The following is a 24,294-nucleotide window of genomic DNA, read 5'->3' as shown; positions in this document are numbered from 1 at the left end:
GGACCGCGCAGCCGCCGCCCACTCGGCTCTCGGCTATGCACGCTCCGCGCGGGGGTGCGGGTGGGGGCTCCGGGCGCAACCCCCTCGGCCGTGGGTCCCAGCCCCATACCCAGCCTACTGGACTTCCTCGGCCGGCTCCCTGCGCTGCGTTGCGCTGCGCTCCGGCCGGGAGAGGGTCTCTACGCCCTCGGGACGCGCGCAGGGGTCGTTCTGGGCTCTGGGCGGCTGCCCGTTTCACCCCAGCTCCTCCCTTCCCCTCCCCTCCGCCCGGGATCCCCGGCTCGAGTCCCGTTCCGACTCCGGTGCTTGTTGGGTCGCTTCCAGCAGCAGTGAGAAGCGCCAGGGCAAAGTGGAAGGAACCATGTGGTTCGAATAAAGTCAGCCTTCCAGCCCCCCTCCCTTATTTTTCCCTTAATCAGCGGCACCCTGTTTATCCGACTGTTTATCCGCCCGAAAGGAAGCGGGGAAATATTTTATCTATTAATGAGCCTCCGTTTGCCAACAGATTTATTAACCTGACGGGGCCGGCTCCCTCCTCCTGACCCCGCTCACCAGTCAGGCAGACTCTTTGAATTCTCTCTTGGGCAACTCGCGGGTAGCCCCAGAAATGGACCCTCTTTGTCCTTCCTGTAATACTTGGTTCCTCCCTATTCCCGGAGCCAAAGGGAACAATTCCCCCCTATCCGCCAGCTTGCAAAAGCCGAGGTCCCGCACGTTCCCAGGCCCCCTCGAGTCCCGTGAGGTTTGAGATACCTTCACCCCAACTGCCCTGCACCTTCACCAACGCCTTAAGGGCCCAAGTCCCTGGGAGCAGTGGCTACATGCTTTAGAGCCAAGGGGAGCCCAGGCACTTGGGGGACTGCACTCCACACGGGATCTCCATTTCTGTTTGCAAATCTTCCAAAAATGAATAGAGGGAACCTTCCAGAATGTCAGCTTTCCCTTTATAAGCTCGTAAAAAAAAAACCTCATGCAAGAGGGCACAGTAGTCCCCCTATGTCCCCAACTCAGGAACTTACCTCCCCATGCCACCATCTCCTGAGTGGGGCTGGGAAACTGCCACCCGCTGACCACCACTCTCTGGAGGGTGGCAGGCCGAACTCTTTCCCCTGGACCCTTCATAAACTGGCCAGGCTCACAGCTCTGCCGCCAGGTCAGTGCGCCTCTTTACTGCTTGGCTAGATTGCACATCATAAACCCGACTTCACAATGGGATTGCCCCGGAAATTCTCCTCTGAATTATAGAGTTTGGCTCCTTGTGTACAAAGCACTCCCCATCATGTTCAGAGCATCCAGGCCTCCCCCTGTTCACCTCACCCTTTCTAAAGGTCCCAGGAGCACAAAAGGTGGCTGAAGGTTTCAGTCCCAGCTCCCCCTCTGTGTGTAGGGCCCTGGGGTGTGAATGGGAATGGGGGGTGATGTTTGAGGCAGGTGTGTGTGTGGTGTAGGCCATTTCCCATGGGGGTACAGGCTCTGGAAAAGCAATATATGGGGTACTCTTTTACTGTGGATCTGAATGATAATGTGTCTCCTTTAGGGACTGGAGAAGGATGAAGATGGGACATCCCAGGAAAAAACAAATATTTCCAACAGTGTCACCTTTTTGGGTATGGAAGAAGAATCCAAAAAAAAAAATTGCAGAAGATGAAACAAGGAAAAGGCTAGGAGATCAAAGAGGTGAAATTAGACAGCTTTAGACCAATAAATTTTTCCTCGGGTGACACGCAGCAAGATGCAAAGAGAAAGACCCTGGCCGCCGCCACCCGCCCGCCGCCTGTCTAGACTGTTGGCTGGAGCAACCAAGAGCGACATCTTTTAATGTAGAACCTGCCCTGTAAGAGGTGACTTGAGGAATGGAGTGGAGAACGATTTCAGGGGCCCAGAGCCTGTGCCAAAGTCCAGGCCTGGCTTGTTTTACCCAGAGCCAGTCCAAGAGGTTTTGGCAGAAGGAGCTGCCCCTCTGCCTGGGCCAAGGAGGGCCAGAAGCCCGCTGTGGACAAGGCCTCAGGCTTCCCAGACCTGCATCAGCCAGTGGCTTAGACCTTTTTTCTTGGCTTCTCACTGCCCTCCTGTCTTCTGTAATCAGATTTTATTTTATTTTATTAAATATTATTTATTTTTGAATCAATGAGAGAGAGGAGAAAGAGAACACCACTCTTTATAGCCCGATTTTAAGAACAAACAAACAAAAAGGCCAAAGTCAGGTTTTAAATAAGGCCCCTGCAGCTGCATGTTGTCCAGCCATCGCTCTCGTACCCAGTAAGCAGAAAGACACGGAATGCATTGGTTAAACAGAAGAACATTCACAAAAAAGACCGTTGGATGCTTTGCCCAGAGCAGGCTATGCAAGGCTGGGTTTCTAATCGGCCAGATTGTATTCCTGTAAAGACGCCCCCCATTTTCAGGAACTGGGTTCCTACCTACCAAGCAGGCTGTTTTGCTTGCTTCTGATTTCCCAGTTCATCCTCAATATTTAAATCCAGCTAAGAAGTGGACCTATTTCTGGAGAGTCTTGGTAGCTAGCTTCTCCAAATATTTCTTCCCCTGCAATATGCCCCCCCTTTCTTTGCGGGCTAATTGGAATCCATCGACTGAGCGACTGCTGATCCAGATCAGGGAGTGAGGGCAGATCTGTCCCCAACTAGTACACAGGAGTGGACTGGAGAGCTAGTGTTTGAAACTTTTGGGGAAGCTTTCAGGGACTGTGAAGAGCTGCCTTCCAGTCAGTGATCAGCCAAGGGCAACCCAAGAGGCCTGACCTGGACAGTCTCTGTGGATGAGCACCTACCTGGGGCTTCCCAGAACAGAAGCACTGGTCACCCACAAGCTCCTTCGCCATTTATTCACAGTCACACAAATTGAGTTTTCTATCTGCAGCTTGGAGACCCGGCCATTGACGGTTCTCTGGAAAACTTGTAAACCCGTCTTACAGAAGCTGTGAAACTGTGTGTATTATAATAAGGATAATACAAGGGAGACATGTGCCTGTAATTCCAATGTGTTTTTAAACTGAGGAAAAGGGGTTTGCAGGGAGGGGAGGGGAGAGAGACACCCTGGGAGAACTGTCTGCCAAAATCCAGCCTCTGGTTTTACAGTTGCTGGATTGTTGGATGTTGTAAACAGTTTGTGGGCTTGGTGAAGATTAACTACCTAAATAAATGGACCACTGTGGCGTGTTCACAGCCTCTGGGGGTATTCCAAGGACTGTCTTTTCTGTTTACTTTTATTTTGCTTATTCTTACTATTATTCGTTCTCTCTGTAACCATTCTGCACCAGGGAGGTTATCCTCCCAAGAAGCTCTGGGTGCCTCCTGCAAGGCTCTGGGGGCATGCTCTCCACCCAGGGTGAGGGATAAGCCTGACCAAGATGAGGCGGTCCCTCCTCCTCCCCAGCAGGGCAAGCTCAAAGTAGTCCTTGTGCTTCCACACTGCTCAGGAAATTCGGGGAGAGGGGGCAAGAGAAAGCAAGCAAGGATGGTTTTCAAGTCGTTAATTTCTGTCCTGGAACGACTCTGCTATCTCTCATGGCTATTTTCAAATATCAAGTTTATTTTAAAACAACCAGAGCAGTTTTTCCAGGTGTGCCCGCCCCTGCCCTCCGGAGCTCCCCATGCAGACAACTCAGCTGCCCCCCACACACACACACTATACAATCACCAAGGGTGTTTCATCGTCTCATATTCAGTCTCCGAATTTTATTGTCAGGTATTCAGAGCTGCCCAGTCTGGAGTCCAGGTCCGCCCGCGGCTTCTGGTTCGCGCACCCCTTCTTCCCGCGGGGTCTCCAGGCGCGTCGCAGGACTGGCCCTTTGCGCACAACGTGCTTGCTGTACACCTAGGAGGAGTCATCTGATCCCGGGGTTGGAGGCCTTGGTCTTCCTGTCCGTCTATCCGTCCGTGGGTCCCGCGGTTCCGGGGGCCTGTCTGGCCCGGGGACAGGGACCGGGACCGAAACCAGGACAGAGATCCTTTCTCCCCGAGGCGAGCTGCAGCCCCGCAGAGCTGTGCCTGCCCGCAGGGTGGGAGCGGCGGGCGCCAGCGGAGCAGATCCCGGCTGCCCTCGTCACTTGCTCGATTTCCAGCGTGGTGTAAGCGGCACCGCAAAGAGATGACAGCTACCGACTCAAACCCGCAGCTTTAGCTGCAGAGAGGCTCGGGTCAAGTCGACATCTTAGGAGCTTCATAGGGTCCCGGCAGCGGGAGATGGCGGCGCGGGCGCTTCTTCCGTGGAGTCACACTGCCATCTTCTGGTCACTTGCCGGCACTGCAGTCCCGCCGTCTTGCCTGAGCGCGGTTAGCAGCAGCCTTCCGCCTCCTGCTTCTTAGCTCCAGGCTCCCGGCTCTCGCAGCCCAGCCAAGGCCCAGTCCCCAGAGTAGTGGCGGGAGGGAGGGGGAAGAACCCAGAGCCCGAAATCATCGCCGCGGAGAAGGCAGTGCTCATAAAAGACAGCAGTTTCCGCAGCCGCTTTATCGGCAGCAGACAGAGCAGACAAATGAAAGGGCTTTGGTGGAAAATCTTAATTGGGGCTGGACAGTTGTAAACTCATTAAGGGCCAAATTCCAGACAGTTCGCAGACCCGGCCTTTATGGCACACCCTGACTACCCATTCTTTGAAGTCCCTTCTGTCTGCAACAACAGAGGGTGTCCCAACCTGGCGGCGGGATGGGGGCGGGGGAGGGGGACACTAGGAGAAGGCCACATACCCCGAAGGACGCCCTGGTTCCCCTTTTATGAGTTGCAACTTTGCAGAAGAAGCGGGAGTGGGGGTGGTGAGTTGGGGGGGGCGAGATAAAAAAAAAGGGGGGGGAGTGAGAATGAACCCTTCCTCCCCATCTCGATGGCGCTCGCGCTTAAGTTGTGGCCGTTCCCCGCAGCCCTTTACACCCCATAAACGGTAACAGCCCCTCATATTCTTTTATGGTGCTTCAGGCTCATCGGCTGAGCTGCCCCGGGCCCGGCTCTGCTAAGACTTGTGCGTGGGAGGGGAATGCTATGCAGAATCCAGAACTTCCCCACACACACACACACAACTGACAGAAGGGGTGGGGGCCCCTCCCCGAAGGTTCCCAAATACCTGCCATGGGGACCATGCTGGGGGCAGTCAGACTTGTTTCCTTCCAGGGAAGCTTCTTAGGAAGCAGGCCCATCAGCACTGAGTCTCACTTTCCCTCAGCCCCTGTCCCCCTTACCAGGGAAGACCCTGGCTCCTCACAGGAAGGTTCATAAAATTTCTTGGGGCATCAAACGAAAGTGTGGTGATCCCGAGGGTCTAAGCCCAACTCCTCTCTAGAGGCCTCCCCACCACCACCCCATAAAATGGACACAAAGCAGGGGTCCCTCTGGTTTCCTGGCCTCGGGTTTCCCCCGGCCTTCTCAGAGGCTTATGCAGCCCCGCACCAGGCCTGGTTTTGAGTATGGAGGCCAGCTCCCAGCTGGTGTCTGTGGGTTCCTGTGTCCTAAAGCAGCTGCACTGAGATTCTGTCCTCCTCAGCCCCAGGGAACTCTTATGCCTGAACTGTACCCAGCCTCCCCTGACTGAAAAGAAGGTGCAAAGAGCTGACCCAAGAGAGAGAGAGAGAGAGAGAGAGAGAGAGAGAAAAGAAAGAAAGGCAGAAAAAAGAAAACGAATCAATATATTTTATTTGAAAAAAAAGGAAAATTAAATATCTCAACACAACAATTTGGTCAGTAGGCCTTGAGGTAACTAGTGCAAAATATACAGTGTACGTTCAGCCAGATGGAAACCCCGGATTCACCCAGGATACAAATCTACAGCAGCCCGTGGAGATTCCATATTGTATAATTTATTATCATTAAAATTAGCTTCATTACAATCAGCATTCAAACTCCCCCCCCCATTAAAATTAAACATAAACTTTAGGTAGTAACCTTCCGCACATATGTATAGCTCCGAATTTCCGGCTTGTCTGGTGCAAAAACAGTATTCAGACTCTCTCCTAGTTGCTTTCTCTTTTACGTGTGGGTTACACTTACAATGGACAACAAGAGGATTGAGCTTGGAGGCATGAGAATGCCTAAACTTTTCCAAGTGGTGAACACCAGGAGTCAATGCATCCAGAGGAATGCTTTATTTTTCAGGCTTTTTTTTTTTTTAATTTCACTGGGAAATTCTTACAGCTACTTTACAATCAAAGGTTAACAGCCTAGTTAGAAGACATATCCCACTACAGAGCTATACCCTATGCAACTGTTTCCCTCCCTCATAAACAACCTGAGTTTCCATTGAATTCTAGGTTTCACAATCACGACGGGTGCATCACCCAGCACAGAAGTTTGAGTCACAAAACATAATCACCACAATAAAACACAGTGTTCAAGTATTTGGGCAGACTGCTCTGCCAGATGAAGAGCAAATTAAATTAACTCCACACAGACAAAAATAATAATAAAATAAACAACTATACAGCCCACTGGCAACAGTTGTGCATTATTTTTTAAAGGTAGTTTTTTTTGTTTGTTTAAGTCAAGAACAGGTAGATTCTCAAAAATATATATATACAAGCTAACACGCATAACCATCAGTGCTACTGCCCCCTCCCCCTTTCCCCATCTTATAGAAAATGGAAAGCTTACTATACCTCCTTCATAAAAAAAGAAAGAAAAAGAAGAAGAGAAGAAAGAAAGAAAGAAAGAAAGAAAGAAAGAAAGAAAAGGAAGAGAGGAAGAAAGAAAGAGAAAGGAAAAAAACAGTTGGCCTGGGAGCCAGCCTGAGTTGGGTTTGTCAAGAGGTCTGATGAGGCCTGGAGGTTAGAGCTGCTTTGTGAAGGGGAAGGGTTAGAGAAGAAAACGGGGCATGCTTTTCTCTTTCTCTCTAGCTCGCTCGCTCGCTCGCTCGCTCGCTCCCTTGCTCTCTTTCAGTTAAATGAACTCCAGACGTATCACTCGTCTTTGGCTCGGTCTTTGTTGATTTTCTTCATCTTCATCCTGCGGTTCTGGAACCAAATCTTGACCTGCCTCTCGGTGAGGTTGAGCAGCCGGGCCACTTCGTACCTGCGGTCCCTGGTGAGGTACATGTTGAACAAAAACTCCTTCTCCAGTTCCAGTGTTTGGTGCTTGGTGTAAGGGCAGCGCTTCTTCCGCGTGGAGCGGGCGTGGAGCCAGTTGGCTGCTGGGTTACCTGCAGGAATGTGGGGGGGGGGGAGCAGAAGTTAGAAGGAAAAACACCTCCCTCCTCTGGGGCCTGGAGAACCATCTGGGATCCTCAGCTGCCAAAGATCGCCAAGCAGGCTAGGGAAGAGGCTGAGCCTCGGTCACAATGGAGCCCAGGCAGACGGGTACAGGGGACGGTCACTTACAATTGCAATGTAGTAAAACCCGGGCTTGGACTCCAATCCCCCCTCCCCTCCCAGACCATCCTCTCTCATCTGTCCTACTGTCCCCTCCTCCCTTTCCTCCCACACATTGTGTAAAGCATGAACTTTGAACAGCTCTCCTTCGTACCAAACCAAACTGCCAGGCATTTGTGCAGCCAGACTCCTACGTGCTCCCTCTCCTTCTCTCTCACTCGGTCTCTCCTTCCCGGCCTTTCCTCCTACACCACCCACCCACCGCTGACTTGACCTTCTTGGAAGGCTGTGGGAACCTGGAGAGGATCCTCACTAAGGCTCTAGATCACTTTCCCAGTGAATTTGAATAGTCTGGCAGAAGGACCCTCGTGATCCTGCTGGCCGGAAGCCCCAGTCTCCTGCAGGATTTACTCTCCGAGAAGTGAGGGGCTCCGGCGGGAGGCTCTGGCGGGCGTGTTTCTCCAACTTCTCAGGTCAGGCTGCCCAGCTGGAGTAACTACCGCAGCTTTGGGACTATCTAGCCACCCATCAGACTATGCCGCGGTGCTTTCGAAGAATGACCCACAGAATCTCTGTCCTGGCCTCGGGCGGCCAAGGAGAGGGGCGGCTGGTCTTGGCTGGGCTGGAAGAGCCGCCCCGCCCCCTCTCTCGGCTGCCGTCTCCCCTCCCCCCACTCCCACTCCAGCCCAGCCCAGCGCAGCGGCCCGGTTTGTCACTGCCCTCTGGACTGGCGGCCCTATCCGCCGCGTCCCAAACAGCAATTTCTGGCTCCCGGTCCCCCGGTTCCAGAGGCCCCCAGCTGCGGGAGAAGACAAGCTCCAGAGCAAAGTTTGCTGGGCCGGTACATCCGGGTGGCCTTCGCGGAGGCGGTGGCCGCTCTGGAGGGAGGCGACACTTACTGGGATCGATGGGGGGCTTGTCTCCGCTGCTCTCATTCTCAGCATTGCTTTCGGAGAAGGCGCCTTCGCTGGGCTGTTTTTCTCTATCAACTGAAGGAGAACCACAAGCATAGTCAGTCAGGGACAGAGTGTGAGTGTCAAGCGTGGGACAGTCGCCCCTTCTGGCCGACAGCGGTTCAGGTTTAATGCCATAGGGCCGGCTGGAGGGCAAGCCCGCGAAGGACAGCGCGCCGGGCGCGGGCTCCAGCCAGGAGCGCATGTACCTGCCGTCCGGCGCGGCCGCGGCCACGGGCGCCTGCGGGTGCACGTAGGGGGGGTGGTGGTGGTGGTAGACGGCGGGCACGGCGCCGGCCCCCGCCGCGTGCACCGGGTTCCACGAGGCGCCGAACACTGTCGCCTTGGACTGGAAGCTGCACGGGCTGAAGTCGGGGTGCTCGGCCAGCGCGGCGGCCTGCCGGGGGGGCTGGCCCAGGGGCCCCGGCCCGTAGCGCCCGGCGCCCAGCTCGTCGGCGGGGTCGGCGCCCAGCAGGAACGAGTCCACGTAATAGTTGCCCAGAGCCCCGGTGGTGGCCATCGCCGTGGCCGGCCCGGCCCGACCCGCGGAAATTATGAAGCTGCAGATTTCATGTAACAACTTGGTGGCACCGGAGGGGGGGGGTACAGTCACCTAATAAGTTGCCGGCACCCGCGCCCCCATTGGCCACGCGCGTCACGTGCCCGCCCGGCAGAACAATAACGCGTAAATCACTCCGCACGCTATTAATGGCCCGGTGTTTTGCAGTCATAATTTTTATAGCAAAAGCCATATGTTTGTATGCAAAGGGATCGTGGCGCTTCGCGATCGGCTCGGTTTTAATTGTGGCCAACGAAGATTAAAAGATCAAATCCAGCCTGGCCTGGGGACACCCCCCCAACACACACACACACACACACACACACACACACACTCTCTCTCTCTCTCTCTCTCTCTCACTCACCACCACCCAGACACCCTCTTCCTAAGCGGACTATTTTAGATCCCAATTAATCACGCCCCCCAGCCAGATGCGGGGCCCGCATGCGAGCGCCTCGGGCTGAGCCCCTCACATAAAATTAGACAATAATTGAAGCCATAAAAAGAAAGAGAGAGAGCAGGCAGATCGCATTCTCGCTCTACTGTATTTAAATCTATATTTATGATATTTCGTAAGGAGTGACTGTTGCAGAAGCCACACAGGCAGGGTTGGAGCTGGTGTGGGGGGTAGTTAGGTACGACCCACAGATTCGTTTGCCTCGCCTTGCTGTGGCTCCCAGCTGTAAAAATTTACGAGGACTTGGAAAGGTTAAACTAGACTGTTGTGTTTGGTTGGCGCCCCCCCCCCTAAATAATCCCTGTGGTCCCTGGAGAGGAGAATTTAGCCCGGCCACTCACTTGCTAAAAGTCAAATTCAACGCAGTGACCTTACGAAGCAGAATCACCAGCGCCTTTGGACTGTGGGCCCAGCAAGGACCAGCAAGGACTGCGGTGGTAGGCCTGCACTGCCTCTCCTGGTTCCTTGGAATCCATCTGGTTGGGCCATGGGGTACCCAGGCAGCTTCCAAGTTCGCCCCATTCACCCCCGCCTCTAGCGAAAGCCTCTCAGAGGACTGGCCTGGGAGCCAGCGCCCAGAGGTTCCAGGTGGCCAAGGGCTTGAGCACCTGGTTATGCAGTGCCCTGGCTCCCACACATTTTGTACCCCACCCAGAATCGCCAGCAGCAGGCACCCAGCACTGCACTGAGACCTTGAAGGCTCCGTCAGCCTCCCTGTGCTCCCCAATCCTAGCTGCAGAAAAAGGCCAGGCAGAGTCCACGGAAAGTGAACTGGGAGCACCACCGGGCAGCCCTGGCCAAGAGATGGGAGCTGGCAGACCCTCACTAGTGGAGCAAAGGGGCTCCTGATACAGTATGAGTCCAGGGCTCCTGCCTTCCTTCCTGGCTGTCTGCCCGGGTCACCTCAGTTACCAGTTACCCACCCTATGGTGGTCGCTCACCAGAGTTATAAAGCCAGAACGAGAGGGCCCCCAGCTCAAGTCCAGGGCTAGAAATCGAAACAGGGAGGAGCACTGGACATTGACTTCTCTCTCACTCCTTAGCTTAACCCAACCTAGGAGGGTATCTCTCACTCGTTATATTTATTTAAAAGGTAAATTAAAAGGCTGTGGCCTCTCTGTTAATTGGAAAAAGGAGAAGAAAAAAAAAGCCCACTCTGAATTAGAACAGAAAGCATTGACTTCTAAAAACAGGGTAATTAAATTCACGTGTGAACACTGCCTGCAAGAGTGTGTTTCTCATTAGCCCACTTGCCTGGCGGTGAAGGCAGGCGAGTGCTTCCATCTCTCTCTCTCTCTTCATCCTTTTCAAATATTCCAGCAGAACCCCTCCTCCAATACTAAACTACCCTAGCCCTAAGGAGCTTGAACCCTCAGGTGCCAGGGTCTCCCAAGGAGTAAGATCAAAAAGCCCAACCTAGTGCCCCTTCCTCATCGGCATAGGGGAAGGCCACCACCAACACAATGAACTCGAGCCCAGGCCACCTCTCCCCACACCACCCCTGGATCCTTTCCTTTCCCTGTGAATTTTTCCACAGCTCAAGGTGTCCCAAATATTGGACACTACAAGTGTGTTCTGAATTTTCATTAAGATAAACCCTGGATGAAATCTTTGCTCCTGATAATTATCAGCAAATAGGCTGGACATGCCTGGTTGCTTTTTCCATTTTTTTTAAATCCAGAGAAACCACAAATTATTACTAGTGATTTTTTAAATAAAAAGGTTGTTTTTTAATAGCCTTAGTTCCTCCCAGTCAGGATGGTTACTACATAACTAAGAGGCATTGAGCATTAGAGCGTCATTGTTGGTTCCTAGAAGGGAGAAAAATCATCAAAACTAAATATTTTCCTCTTATCAGAGGTTTGGGGAGAGACTAGGCAGGCTTTGGTGTCTGTTTGCTTTTATTTTTCAAGTGAAAGAGATTATGAATAAAGAAATAATAAGTGGGTGTAATTACAAATGACCCTTTCTCACCAAAGTGTTCTAAAATAGTGATCTCTTAAACAAATCAAAATACAGAGGGACGGGTCTGGAGAATGGCAGTGGGGAGGTAAGGGAAATGCTGCAGTATGGGCCTTTAGATAACAGATAACAGACAGGCAGGCTTCACAGGAAAGCTGCCCCTGGGCCCACAGTAGAAAGGGGAAGGGGAGCTGTGTTTGAATGGGCAGCCTGAAGGCCTACATGCCTTAATTGGTAGGGGCACATGGGGTTTATTCTTAGCATCCCCATAGGGAGACTGTTTCCCCAGGTTTCCATGTCAGATGTCATTATTGTTTCCTGAAGTGGTTTAACTCTGCTTAAGTCAGTGAGAATTAAGATTTCCAATGGTGGAATAACTTGGAACAAAGATTCAAGTTTACATGTATTTTTCAGTGATTCTAGAATTGAGGATTCATTCCTTCCCCCTATTATTTGAAAGGAACTGCTGCTATAAGGATGCCCTTCTTTGCACCCCTCCACAAAAGAGTGAAAATATCTGACATACTGTAAGTCTGATATAGGCTACTGGCAAGTAAGCAGTCAATCTCTATGCTAGCAGAAACCCTTTACTGCAGTCAAGGATTCAAACACCCCAGGAGAGCTGGCGGAGAAGTTGTCTTATCACTGCTGGCATTTTCAGGCTCCACTGAGCCTGCAGGGCCTCAGCCCAGGTCCCCAGTCAGACTTGTGAATGCCTTCCTGCCCACTGTATAGGCACACACAGCTCCTCAAAAATTGCCACAAATGACCCCTAATCAAATATCCCAGGCTGCTATTGCCAATCCACAGATGAGGAAACAACACAAGGCCACTGCCATCCGGTCATGATCGTAACTGAGGCCTTGTCTGTGCAGTAGCATGACACACACACACACACACACACACACACACACACACACACGAAACCCCTGTCCACAGCCCAATACAGCTGCCCCCAAGAGAGCCCCAGTGCTGAGGGGGATCCCCTCAGGCTCTCCTAAGAGCTATCCAGGGTCCCTTCCTAATGGAGAGTTGGAGAAGAGTGGAGGCAGTAGAAATAGAAAGAAAACCGGACATGGAGAGATGGAGGATATAGTAAAAATAAAAGGAAGGGAAGAAGGAAGGGAGGGGGAAAGAGGAAGGAAGGAGGGAGGGCAAGAAGGAAGAAATGACTCAGAGGTGGTTAGTTTCTGGGAGTAGAGAACGGCTTACAGACAGAAAGCTAGGTGACAAGGCCAGGATCCCAGCCACTGTCTGCGCTGTTGTTCCTAGTTTAGACCGAATCTCCACTAGAGACTGTATCTTTCCTGGCTTCTTACCATATATCTGGGTAGGTGGTGCCCCAAGCTTGTGCGTGGGGGGGGGGGGGCGGGGGGAGGTGGCCTAGTCTCCAGCCAGCCAGGCATCGGCCTGGAGCAGGGGAGGCCCAGGATGGAAGCGGCGCCCCTGACCTTGAATAGCCAGGGGCCTAGAATTCCTACCACGCCCCTGGCGTCTGCAAAGAGTAGCAAGCCCAACCATACCTGTTCGGGTCCAGGTAGGGATGGGGAGTGAGGCCCGGCTCTCTAAGAAGAAGGCAGGGACCATGGGGCCTGCCTGTGCAGAAAAAAACCTAGGTTGCCACCGCTAGCCTGGCACCACCGCCAGGGCCTAGATGCCGCTGGACTGGCCCGGCCCCCCGCGCGTCCAGGTACCTGGAGACGATTTCAACTGAAGTAATGAAGGCAGTGTCGTGCTGTCGAGAGAAAGGTGGATCCCAACAACAGGAAACTACCTAAATCACCGACCAGTTCTGGTGCTGCCCGCGCGGGGCCGCCTCGCCCGCCGCTGCCGCCGCCGCCGTCACTGTCGCCAACACTGTCGCCGCCAACGAAGGACCCTGCGGTGGCGCAGGGTCCAGGCCCCCGCCAATCTGCGCCACGGTGCCACCGGGGCCGCCGTTCTGGCATTAAGGAGGGAGAAGCCACCCGCCCCAGAAAGGTTAACCTGGAAGAGGGAAGGAGGAGGAAGGAAGGTGAGAGGCAGGAAAATGAAAGGAGGGGAGGAAACCAGGAGAGAACAGAGAACGAGGCTTGCGGCTGCCGCTTCCCCAAATCCTGTCACTCGGAGCGGCTTCCAGCAGCCTTAGCCCCTGCCCGGCCACCCCACAGCGCCGGGGACAGCCCCGAGCCCGGAGCCCCGAGCCCCGCTCCCAGTCAGCTCGCTGCCTCCCGCGCTCGCCCCCGACCCTGCGCTCCCCCCCTCCCCACCGACCAGCCCCCCGCGCGCGCTCCCGCGCCCCCTCCCCCTAGCGTCGCCCCCCCCCCCCTCCAGCAGGAAACGCGTGGCCCCGCAGAGAGCGATCAGGTGGGGGAGACCGTGCAGGGAGAGGGAGTGATCTGCAGCCAGGCCCGGGTCTACCTAACCACCAGCGCCGCGGACGCTAGCGACGCGCGTGGACCCAGCCAGCTCCATAGGTGCCGAGGCCTGGGGTCTTCGAGGATGGGGGATCCGCAAAATAGCCGGCTTCTGCGAGGCTCCCTGGGGCTCCCGAAAGATCCTGTTTGACTTCCTCTGTCTATGCAGTTCCCCTCTCAACTGAAACCACTGGTCCAAGACAGGCACAATCCAGATATACTAGCAGTCATAAAACTGAACAAAAGCCGACAAACCTTACGGCACCAGGGCTATAGGGCCCAGACAAATTACGACCGTCTAGGTAATATTTAAATAGATGCCTAAAGTAATTGCAGGGGGCGCAGGCTAGTCCTCCTGTTGTAAAAGCAGTGGACAGGATAAAGTGGAAGATGAAGATAAGAAGTCAAAAAAAGAGGTAAAATTAAAAAGCTTCATTCCACAGCTTTTATTCTTCTATAAGAACATAAACATCGTCTTTTTTTCCACGCACAGCAGCATTACAATATTAATTTATTCTGATTTAAGATTAGAAGTAAATAGAACTAGAACTAACATTTATAATGATAGAATGCATTTGCATAAAACAAGATTGGCAATTTTTCATAATAGACATTTATACAGATTTGTATTTATAGTTTTTCTTTTACTGCACCTACAGGTTTCACCCTTTTATGCATGTAACTTCACAGTATAAAGGAAACCCAAACATTGTCTCCCTTCTCTCAACTGGTCCTGTCACCCCAGCCCTCCTAGGCTTCCATGAATTTTTAGAAATAATAAAAGTAAAAAAAAAATACTCCACAAGATAAGGAGAATTGTGGTGTGCTTGTCATATGTTACCAGTGGTAACGATTAGTTAATGGCAAAAAAATAATTCGCTAAATCTGCATGTACAAACAAAACTACATTAGATTATAATCAGAAGGATATGGAAATTAAGAGGTAAGTGAAACAATTCAGTCCCACAATGCAAGACCTTACACAATTGAAAAGAGGCATTTTTCCTTCTCCTGATCACTTTTTTTTTCTTTCAAAGTTGTGATATCTTATATAGAAGGAATTTTTAACCTTTCTGACTCTTGATTTTCCAATTAGCCAAAGTCAAGACCTCCCTCCCTCCAACCTAGATATCCATGCCTGTAAGCCCTTCTCCGTGCTAAGGAAGGAAGAAAGAAAGGCCTGTATCCCCCTGATTAAACACAGCCCAGCACTCCAGGCAAGCCTGGTGGTGGCTTCTTGCACCATTGACCTCAGGCTAGATACCTCAGTGCCTATACTAGAAACTCAACCTCCTGGCCAAGTCTACCCAGGGCCTGCTGTAGGACACCAGCTCCACTGGGGAGGACAGGGCCCATTTCTAGCAGTGGAACCCTGAGAGAGCAAACCATCCCAGTCACCATTTGACACCTAGGACAAGATCTCTATAGAATTTTAGCATGATATGGCTTCTTCCCCCAGAAAGCAACAAATAAACTGACACCAAGCAAACAAAGAAACAAAAAAGTAAGAACAAACCAGCCCAGCACAGATGTAATGGCCAGTGAGACGGTGAATGTGGGAGGGAGGAGTGGAGCTCCCGGGCACAGGTGGAGTTCCTGGGCACAGGCCGAAGACAGAGGGAAAGAGCAGCTCTCTCAAAGCAGGGAGAGGATGGGAGGTGGGGGTGGGGTGGGGACACACATTGCCTGGAGCTTCATCAGGAAAAATTAAAGTTGGCTGTGAGCTCTCGGATCCGATTCTCTCTGTTCATTTTCTTCAATTTCATTCTGCGGTTCTGAAACCAGATCTTCACTTGTCTGTCCGTGAGGTGGACACTGCGGCTGATCTCTAGGCGCCGCTCTCGAGTAAGGTACATGTTGAACAGAAACTCCTTCTCCAGCTCCAGTGTCTGGTGCTTGGTGTAGGGGCAACGCTTCTTCCTGCCACTCTTTGCAGTGAGCCAGTTTGCTGAATTTTCACCTTTGGAATTTCCTGGCATTTAACAGAACGAAGGGGGAAGGGAGAGGTTAAAGTGGAGCCACTGGACTTTCATGTAAGGGTGAACTAGGGAGACCTGTGCCATATGAGGGATGCCCTGGGTCAGACAAAGAGAGTTATGTTTCCCTGTGGCTTTCTGAGGACCCAAGCAGTTACCCCCCTAAAAAAAAATGCATGTGCAAGCTTGCTCCAACCTTCTGCTCCCCTCCCAATTTACATCTTCCTCCATTTTCCCCCTCAAACACCTGTTTTAACACAAAGCTTCCAAGCACTTGCAGAACACTAGGCCTGGGAGGGCGGGCTATGTATGTTGAACTTAACGCCTTTTTTTTTTTTTTTTCCCTCCCTGCTTCTCACATCCCAAGCATTTCCTGCAGCCTCCAGGCTGAGGGCAAAAGATCCTTGTTCTGATGTGGGCACACGCAGCCTGGATGTCCAAAATCTGCTGAGGAGAGAGAGAAGGGTCTACTTGGGAGGAGGAGCGGGCATGAAAACCCTCGGGGTCAAGTGCCCTCCCTCAGATCTTCTCAGGAGTCAGGGGCAGACATTCTGGGCATTTCCAGGGAAATCCAAATGTCCTCTCCCTCTCTCTGCCTCTCTACTCTGAGTCGGGGCGAATTTGCTTTCTCTTCTCCCCACAAGGAGAATTCCCGCCCCTCCAGCAACTTTGAAAAAAAAAAAAGCACGGGGGATCGTAAACTCGAACTTCGCCGGTTAATGGGCTTATTTATTGGTGCTGGCGGCTGCTTATTTTGGATGCCTTACAAACATCCGTGCTATCTGCTGTGAACTAACCGACTTCCCTCCCTCTCCCTCTCCCTCCCCCCGCGTAGGGTGCGCCTCGACTCTCAGGCTGGGCCCAGACACGGCTTGGGGGGCTGCGGGCCACAGAGAAGGGCATGCACAAGAGGAGGCTGCTCCCCTAACTCTAGCTCCCAGCTGGGGGTGAGCCGAGGGCAGCAAGAAGGCCGTCTTAGTGTGGGGCGCTAAGCTGGACATGAATTTTTTACTGCGGCCCCACGCCCAAATATTAAAAAGCAAGTTCACAAGGTCAGCCTGCCTGCGGTTCGGGCCAAGGCCGACCGGCTGCTGCGCGGACTCCGAGCTCTGGGCTCCTTCCCCTCTGCGCGTCGACCTCTCTAGGGCCGCCTGGCTGCAGCCCTGCGGTGCGCCCTGCTTACCCAGGGTGTTGTCGGGCGAGGCTTTGCTGCTTTCGGAAGGGGCCGGGGAGAGCTCCTCGGCTGCCGAGGACGACGCTTGCGCCTCCTCGTCGCCCTGCGAGCCCCCACTGCCGCCACCGCAGGCCAGCGCGGGGGGCGGCGGCGAGTCGAGGGCGCGCTCCTTGCGGGCCGCGTCCGCCGACCCGGAGGCGAGCGAGGGGGGCGGCGGGTCGAAGCTGCGCCCCGGGGGCTGCGCGGGGAAAGGGCCGGCGCCGCCGAGCTGCAGCGCGCCCCCGCCGCCGCCGTAGCCCTTGGCCGCGCCGTAGGCCTGAGACAGGCGGAAGTAGCCGGGCACCGGCACCCCGCTGGAGGCGCCCAGGGCGCAGCCGTCGGGCGGCGGGCCCCGCGGGAAGGGGGGCAGCTCAGCAGCGGCTGCTGCGGCGGCGCCTTTGGGGCATTTGTCCGCGGAGTCGTAGAGGCAGTAGGAGCTCTCCTCTTTGATGTTCTGCGCGAAAGAGCAAGAAGTGGCCTGTGGTTGGGGCTGGGGTGGCTGCGGCGGGGGCGGGGGCGGCTGGGGCGGCTGGGGCTGCGGCGGCCCCTCCGGTGGCTCCATTCGACACGACCGGGGCGCATCGAGCCACAGATCTATAGGCGCGGGCGCATAGCCGTGAGCTCCGGGACCCAGGCCACCGCCGCCACCGTCGCCACCCGGCGAGGCCGCCTCATTGCGCTTGCCACCCAGCGCGGGGAAGAGCCCGCAGCTTTGCAGCCCGTAGGGCAGGTCGGCGACCGGCGGCAGGTAGACCCCGCCGTGGGCGTAGTAGCCGCCGCCGCCGCCACCGCCCCCTGCGCCGCCGCCGCCGCCGCCACTGCCGCCACCGCCGCCAGCCTCGCCTCTGCCGGAGCTGATGAGCGCGTCAACCAAAAAGGAGTTCGCGGCGGGGCTCTCCGAGCATGACATTGTTGTGGGATAATTTGGCGAAGGGAGCAGATAGCCCTTTCTGGCTGACATTTCTTGTGCAAAACATGCTGAATACCATTAGCAATCCCCCCGCACCGCGGCGGGCGCCCGCAGCCAATCGTGAGCTAGAGATTCCGCGCGACCACTCCCAGTTTGGTTTCGTAGGCGCGGGGCCGCTCTCCGAGGGCGCCCTTGGAACCCGCGATTGATATAAATATGTAATCTGTATTGATGGCCCGAGAGACGCACACCGATACCTCAGCCAGGAGCTGCAGGGGCTGCCTCAGTAGGGCTCCTGGGGGGGGGGGGGCTGCACCTGGGGCTCGCCCCGCCCATACCGGGACGCGAGCTCTCACCAGAGGTCTGCTAGAAGGGCCCTTGGAACCCGCGCAGTTAACAAGTGGGGTGTTTATGGGGTGCACCCCGGCTCTTCTTGGGTGCTCCCCATCCTTGTCTCAGAAACAGCCTTTAGGCCTCAGTGCACTCTCGTCACTAAGTGGGGGCCCTGTTAAAGCCTCGTGCTCTTCCCATTCATCCCTGGACCTGTAAGGAGCTCCTCAAAAAAAAAAAAAAAAAAAAAAGGCGGACCTTGTCCTGAGGCCACCAGAACTCCATCCCCCCAGAGTGTCCAAAATCCAGATCGCACTGGAAGCTGGCAATTATCAATTCCTTCTGCACCCCGCACAGAATGTCTTCCCGAACGAACGCCAGAGCCTTGGCCCTCGGGGCCCTGCACTCTTTTCCACTAGAAGGTAGAGATACAATCTTCTCCTGTGCTGCGCTCACCTGCTCTGCCTCTCTGCAGCTCCAGTCGCTGGACCTTGGGGTGGAAAAGACTGGCAACCTGCCCTGAAAGGCTCTTCTGGCCCCGCTAGACCAGAGCCAAGTTTAGACACCCCATAGCCTCCCTCACCTCAGCAGTATCCAAGCTCATACCCCCTTTGGAAGAAGTGAAAGAAACATCTCCAGGGTCTTTAGTTTGTCTGTAAGTGAAAACCTGGACAGAGAGAGAGAGAGAGATGGAGTAGGGAAGGGGGTATTGAGGATGGAATACAAGAGATAGAAGGACACCTTTGCCACACTATTCAGGAGCTCTCCCTTTAGCCTTGGCATTCATATGCTCCCAGGGGCTGTGAGAAGTACAAGTGTCACTCCTCCTCTACAGTCCATCCCCCCCCCCAACCCACAGCTAAGGGAGCCCTCACTCCACAGACGTGTGTGCATTTTAACAAGACCCAGGGTGAGGAAATCTATTTCTTGCAAAGTAGCGGGCTGGGCCTGTGGCCCAGTTAGTTATAGCAGGTTTCAGAGGCCAGGCCCTCTGCTCAGCAGATACCAGGAACCCTTTATTCCCTGGCTGTCAGCGCAGGTCTAGATGAAAATATGAATGGCTGGTAGGCACTAGCCCCCCAAATGTGAATCTGGTATTGGAGCCCAAAGACGTCACTGCCTTGCCCCCAGCCTGAGAGTTACAGCTCTCCAGGATACCCCTGGCCTGCTTGCCCCACCAGGGCTAGATCCTGCAGAGGTCTTGACTGCTGCTGCTATGCCCTCCGACCTCAGGAGGCAGGCAGCTTCTATCTCTGTGTGGGACTGGCTGGGACAGGGGAGACCCTGGCATTCCCAGGGCATTGGCCAGGCATTTGGCCTCCTTCTTTGCACTGTGAACCCAGTCAAGAAAGAAGCTTTGCCTGAGAGGAGCCAGAAAGTGCACTGGAGAGCCAACAGCAGGGCTCTGGCTCTGGCTCTGGCTCTGTCTGGCACTCCAAGCAATTGCTGCTCTGCCTCAGAGGCTGCTCTGAGCACGGTGGCCTCGGGCTACAGTCACTTCTACCTCTGTATCTTGTGGCGACAGACTCTAGGGACTGAGTTTCTGGAATGGACAGAAGGGGAACAGAGAGGAAAAGAGGAAGAAGGGTCAAAGAGCTGAATAGAGGCGGGGAGAAAAATGGTTCTTTCCAGACTTGAAGTCTCAGCAGTGCAGCCGAATCATGTCTGGGATTTGTGCAGAAGGATTTTAAGTCTCTCTCCAAGTGACTCTCACTTGACCGGGCCAAGGCTTCAGAACCAAGAAGCCTAGACTCTTCTCTTAACTTTAGTCTATCTGGTCAGCATTGTTTTTACTAAGTTTTCAGGGAGGATGGAACCGACCCAGAAATGTTGCATTTTGTGGGAAATGCTACAAAGCTATGGACTGCCAGGGACTTTTGCCCCTTAGCTTAGTCTCTCAGGAAATCTCTGTCCAGTGGAAAGTTGATCTCAAGAATGGTGGGGATCTCTTAAGGAGAAGAAATCCCAGCTATCCAGTGGATTGAACTGGGCACCTCCAGGATCTAAGTGCAAAAAGTCCCTTCCCCGAGCTACAGGGAAGGACCAGCACCACAGGAGACAGCGCTGGCTGGCTGGAGATGGTAGAGACTAAGGAAAGACATGAAAAACATGTGATCTAAACCTACCTCTTAAAAACCCTTTTTTTTTTTTTTTAAGATAAGTCCCCTTCGGAAAATCCTAAAGCTGAGCTTTCTTACCCTGTGGGAAATAAATATCTGAGTAACCCCTCAATTTGACCCATAATTTTCAAGGAGTTCATAGATCCCCAATGCCTTCTACTGTATCCTCCAGAATTTTCCAGGACTCACTGGGGAACTCAGCTGCAGCCCTATTTTGACTGGTAAGGCCAGCCTCTTACCCCCACTATAGGTAGCTCAGGCTGGTCTGGCCAGGGCCCTGTAGAGGGGCCAAATGGGCGTCTAGGCTGGATGGAATCCCAAACTGCACATGCCAACTGGAGGCACCAGAGCTAGCTTGGTACCACATCTGCTACAAGAAGGCTTGCATGGTATAGGAGCTGGAAGGCCCACTGCCTACTCTCACAGACCATGGCATTGGCCCTTGGGTCTTCACTGACTGTTGGGAAAAGCCAGATGTTTCCTTCCAGAGCTGTTCCCCCTTTTGCGATATGCTAAACGGGATGTTGGGAATGTGCTGTTGCTTGCTTGCTGTATGGGAGCCCTTCTTTAGCCCAGGCTGGACTCTGCTCTATTTACACCCAGGGTTTGCTAAGCCTAGAACAGTCTGGCACGAAGAGACACAGGCTGGCTGGCTGTAGCCGGTTCAGATGAGATATCCACACAGCAGAAACTCAAGCTAAACATCAAATATCGTAATCCTCTCAGTTTCTCTCAGATCTCCCTTCTATTCCTAACTGGCCTCCGATGTTCATTCTCCTTAGACTGTTAAATTGAATGTTGGTTTTCTCAAAACAGTGTTCCATTTATTAATACCAAAGTTTTTTTTTTTCCTGAGGTTTCCCAGCAGGAGAGATTTATTTATTTTTTTAAAGTGATTCCATTGCAGCATGTGTGGACTTCTGGTCTCTCTCCCTCTCACTGGCATTTGCCTTCCCCCCCTTTATCCTTTGCCTTCCCACCCAGCGGCTGAATTTCTCCCTCAGTGGCAGATTGCCTTTGACCTAAAATCCTCAGTGTTGGCTTGTTTAAAGCAGGTTCATGCAGTGGATATGTGGCAGCTGCCAGGGCCTATATTTTTATTTGGGAGTAAATATTGCCCATTTCTGCCAAGGTGATGAGCACTTCTCTCTCCTCCATGACTGCAGAGCAGAAATAAACTCCAGGCTGTGGAATAAGCCCTTTGGCAAGGATTATGTATATTGTTCCCTAGGTAGTGGATTGTCTTCCCTAAAAATGACTGTAAACAATCTGTTAATGCATTCATTTTTTAATCCAGTTATTAAGATTGAGATAGCCACTAAACAGTTTGTATCTGAGGGCTGCTCTCAATACTTGTTGTACTCAGAATTATTTGACTGGTCTTGGAGGGAGACTATAGCCCTGCAAGACAGAAAAAAAAAAAAAGCTACTTCCATATATCTATCTGATTTCAAGAAAAATTCTGGACTTCTATGATTCACATATTTACTGCATAATAAGAAAATATTCTGCAAGCAACTACTTACTTTCCCCATTCATCTGTAAGAATGTCAACATTTCCAGGAATACTTGAGATATCTGCTTTGAATCAGTCAGGTGTGATCTGGTCTTTAACAGCTTGCCTTCTTTTCTTTTTTTCTAAATCCAACAACTGAACTAACTTTTCTTACCTGATGAGGAGTTTGTTGGGGCCTTTTCCTGTGCCCCCCAACTGAAATACCCTTAGTTTTCTCTGTAATAAACTGTCTCTGGTCCTGAGACAAGAGACAGTTCAGTGATTTTTAAAGGAAAGGTTCAGCTGCATTGAACACGGCCAGTTCACTCCCTCCTCTGTTGGTCTTGTCCCGGCAGAATTTGTGAGTCTCTGCTCAAAAAACACTAGTGACGTTCTAGGCAAAAACTTATGTGCATCTAATACATGCACACACAGATATTATCTACTTTCTCAGAGATTACCTCCACTCACCCATGAACTGTGTGTGTGTGGGGGGAAATAGCCACTTCACCAAACTAGTGAAAACACTCTGGGTTAAAAAACTTAAATATGGAAAAGGAGATTTGAATTTGGCTGGTAAGTGGAATAGTTACTTAAAACTTGTGAGCATCCTGAAGGAAAAATTGTTTGATCTATGTACTCTTGATGCCAGCTTCTGAACATGCATTAGTATCTACAATGCAATTTTTTTTAGATTTGCAGAATAGGCAAAAGATCTTATTTTTACAATAAGAAATTGTCACGAATCTCCAACCAGACTTTTAGCTGTAAACTCTAAATAAGCAGTACATATTTCTCTCACAGCCTCGAAAATCACTACTTTTCCCAACTGGCCTTTTGAGGAACAAAGGTTTCCTGAGGCCTTTGGGGGGTGCTGGGCAAGCAGAGATATAGCTAATAGAAACTCAGCGGCCTCCGGCTCAGGGCCGGGATCATAAGCTCACCCCGTGTCCACAGACGCTTGCTTACCTCAGATTTTAAGAGATTTTCTGTTTTACCAATCTCACAATCTCTCTCATTTGCTACCCCAATGCCCCTCCCAAAAACGACTGAGACCCTTTTTCCTGGAGCCTCCAGTCTTTGGCCCATCCCAGTTCTGAAATTTCTACGAAATTGAAAGATCATCTTATATAAAATGCTGGTTCAGAGAGCCAAAACCGTCAAACCTTCCATTAATTAGGCCTTCCCCGTGCTTTCTAACCTGGGGGAGGAGGGGTCCGGGAATAGAGCTCCACTGCCTCACCCTTGAGCGCACCAACACAGCCGCATCCCCCAACCCCTCTTGGACATCGGCTTCCTTCCCACTCTCGCCCCAGTCTGGTTGCAATTTGCTAAACTTGCGGCCTCTTACCTTGACACATTGCCGAAAACATTGCCAAAGGATAGCTGACTTCTCTGCGTGCCGATGTCTGCGGTGCCCAAAGAAGGCGCCTTGCCTTTAATTGCCACACCGACCACCTCTTGAAGATGCCCCCTCCCCCGGGTTGATGCGGAGCAAAGAGGGACAAGTGAAATAATGTAACGTGCTGCTCGTAGTATCAGAAACGAACAAAGGCCAAGAATCGCGCTAGGGTTCCCGGCTCCCTGGCGGCTTTGACATTGATCGGAAGTGCGCCATCTCGTGGCTACTAAGCGCCTAGACCCGAATGGAGCTCCAGCCAGGGAGCCTAGAGAGGGGAGCAGGGTCTAGGCAGGGAGGCAGAGAGAGCGAATGTGCCCAGCCTGCCGCTAAAGAGTTCTCATTTTTACATCTAAGAAATTGCTGCAAAACCTCAGGCGGGTTTATAGCAGCGCATTCCAGATATGCAAATTGGCCTGCCCCGGACGGGTTTACGACCACATTGTCACAGCAGAGGATGGGCTTTTATAGGGCTCAGAAATCAAACCCGAGCCCGCTAGCCACCCGCCCAGAGAGTAGTTCTCCTGGCTAGACTCTCTCTAGCAACTTGCAATACTTAAGTTAATCTTTAACCGTCCCAAAGGAAGTCTTTCTCTAAACCCTCTGTTTCCCAGCCCGTACTCTCCCTGCCTCCCAGGAAGAAGTTCCTTGTCCACTTTGGTGTGTTTATCATCTAGACATTTCATCTTGGGGGTCTGCCCCACTCCCCTTTCAGCTCAATTTCCCCTGTCGAGCCAGTTAGACAAACACACAAACAAATAAACAAAGCAGAGTCTGGGATGTGGGGCCCCTCTCCAAGGTAATCCTCCCTGTTGCCCTAGACTGGCCTGGGTGGCTCGGGAGAGGGTGGGGTGGGGTGGGGTGGTCAACAAAAGGCTCTGGCCTTTCTGCCCTGCCCCTCAAGGTTATGGGTGATGTCCAAATTTAAGGCAGAAGTTCAAAGGCAGGAAACAAAGAGGAAATCAGCATCCTTCTTTCCCCCCAAAGAGAAAAGGCAGCTTCAACTGGGAGCTGGGGGAGAAAGTGCCATTCAAAGCTCCCAAGAGTCTCCTCTTCCTTGGTGCCCAGATTCACCATTCTCTTGCTGAAGGATTCCCCAGGCAACCCCTCTAGGGTGGTTCCACTTTGGACTTCCTAGTCTTGAGGTGAGCAGCCCCAGCCTGGGCTCAGGCCCATGACTTTTCCCCCAGGAATGGGGTCAGTGTGAAGGAAAGAAG

The 24,294-nt window shown here is 52.7% G+C and overlaps 2 protein-coding genes and 1 long non-coding RNA gene across 3 annotated transcripts; 1 reads left to right on the top strand and 2 right to left on the bottom strand.

Moving 5' to 3' along the window:
- Positions 1–24: 24 nt before the first annotated feature.
- On the top strand, positions 25–3,209 carry LOC132539885 (uncharacterized). The gene is made up of 2 exons (XR_009551165.1): positions 25–175; positions 1,538–3,209. It is a non-coding gene; the product is annotated as an uncharacterized LOC132539885 (long non-coding RNA).
- Positions 3,210–5,784: 2,575 nt separating this feature from the next.
- On the bottom strand, positions 5,785–12,112 carry HOXA9 (homeobox A9). The gene is made up of 2 exons (XM_007526902.3): positions 8,207–12,112; positions 5,785–7,138 (listed from the first exon to the last, which is right to left on the bottom strand). The coding sequence occupies exons 1-2, from the start codon at positions 8,778–8,780 to the stop codon at positions 6,900–6,902; spliced, it is 813 nt and encodes a 270-aa protein (XP_007526964.1). The 5' UTR covers positions 8,781–12,112; the 3' UTR covers positions 5,785–6,899.
- Positions 12,113–14,065: 1,953 nt separating this feature from the next.
- On the bottom strand, positions 14,066–22,694 carry HOXA10 (homeobox A10). The gene is made up of 2 exons (XM_007526901.3): positions 16,794–22,694; positions 14,066–15,606 (listed from the first exon to the last, which is right to left on the bottom strand). The coding sequence occupies exons 1-2, from the start codon at positions 17,782–17,784 to the stop codon at positions 15,332–15,334; spliced, it is 1,266 nt and encodes a 421-aa protein (XP_007526963.1). The 5' UTR covers positions 17,785–22,694; the 3' UTR covers positions 14,066–15,331.
- Positions 22,695–24,294: the final 1,600 nt, after the last annotated feature.

This window comes from Erinaceus europaeus, chromosome 8, assembly GCF_950295315.1.
Source record: "Erinaceus europaeus chromosome 8, mEriEur2.1, whole genome shotgun sequence".
NCBI lineage: Eukaryota > Metazoa > Chordata > Mammalia > Eulipotyphla > Erinaceidae > Erinaceus > Erinaceus europaeus.
Note: the sequence above shows the minus strand (reverse complement) of the source record. Positions and strands in the feature narration are given on the sequence as shown.

Coding starts and splice junctions, on each gene's coding strand:
- HOXA10 (XM_007526901.3), bottom strand. CDS start 17,784: ATGTCAGCCAGAAAGGGCTATCTGCTCCCTTCGCCAAATTATCCCACA. Junction 15,607..16,793: donor CTCGCCCGACAACACCCTGG/GTAAGCAGGGCG, acceptor GTTAAATGCCAG/GAAATTCCAAAGGTGAAAAT.
- HOXA9 (XM_007526902.3), bottom strand. CDS start 8,780: ATGGCCACCACCGGGGCTCTGGGCAACTATTACGTGGACTCGTTCCTG. Junction 7,139..8,206: donor CAAGCCCCCCATCGATCCCA/GTAAGTGTCGCC, acceptor ACATTCCTGCAG/GTAACCCAGCAGCCAACTGG.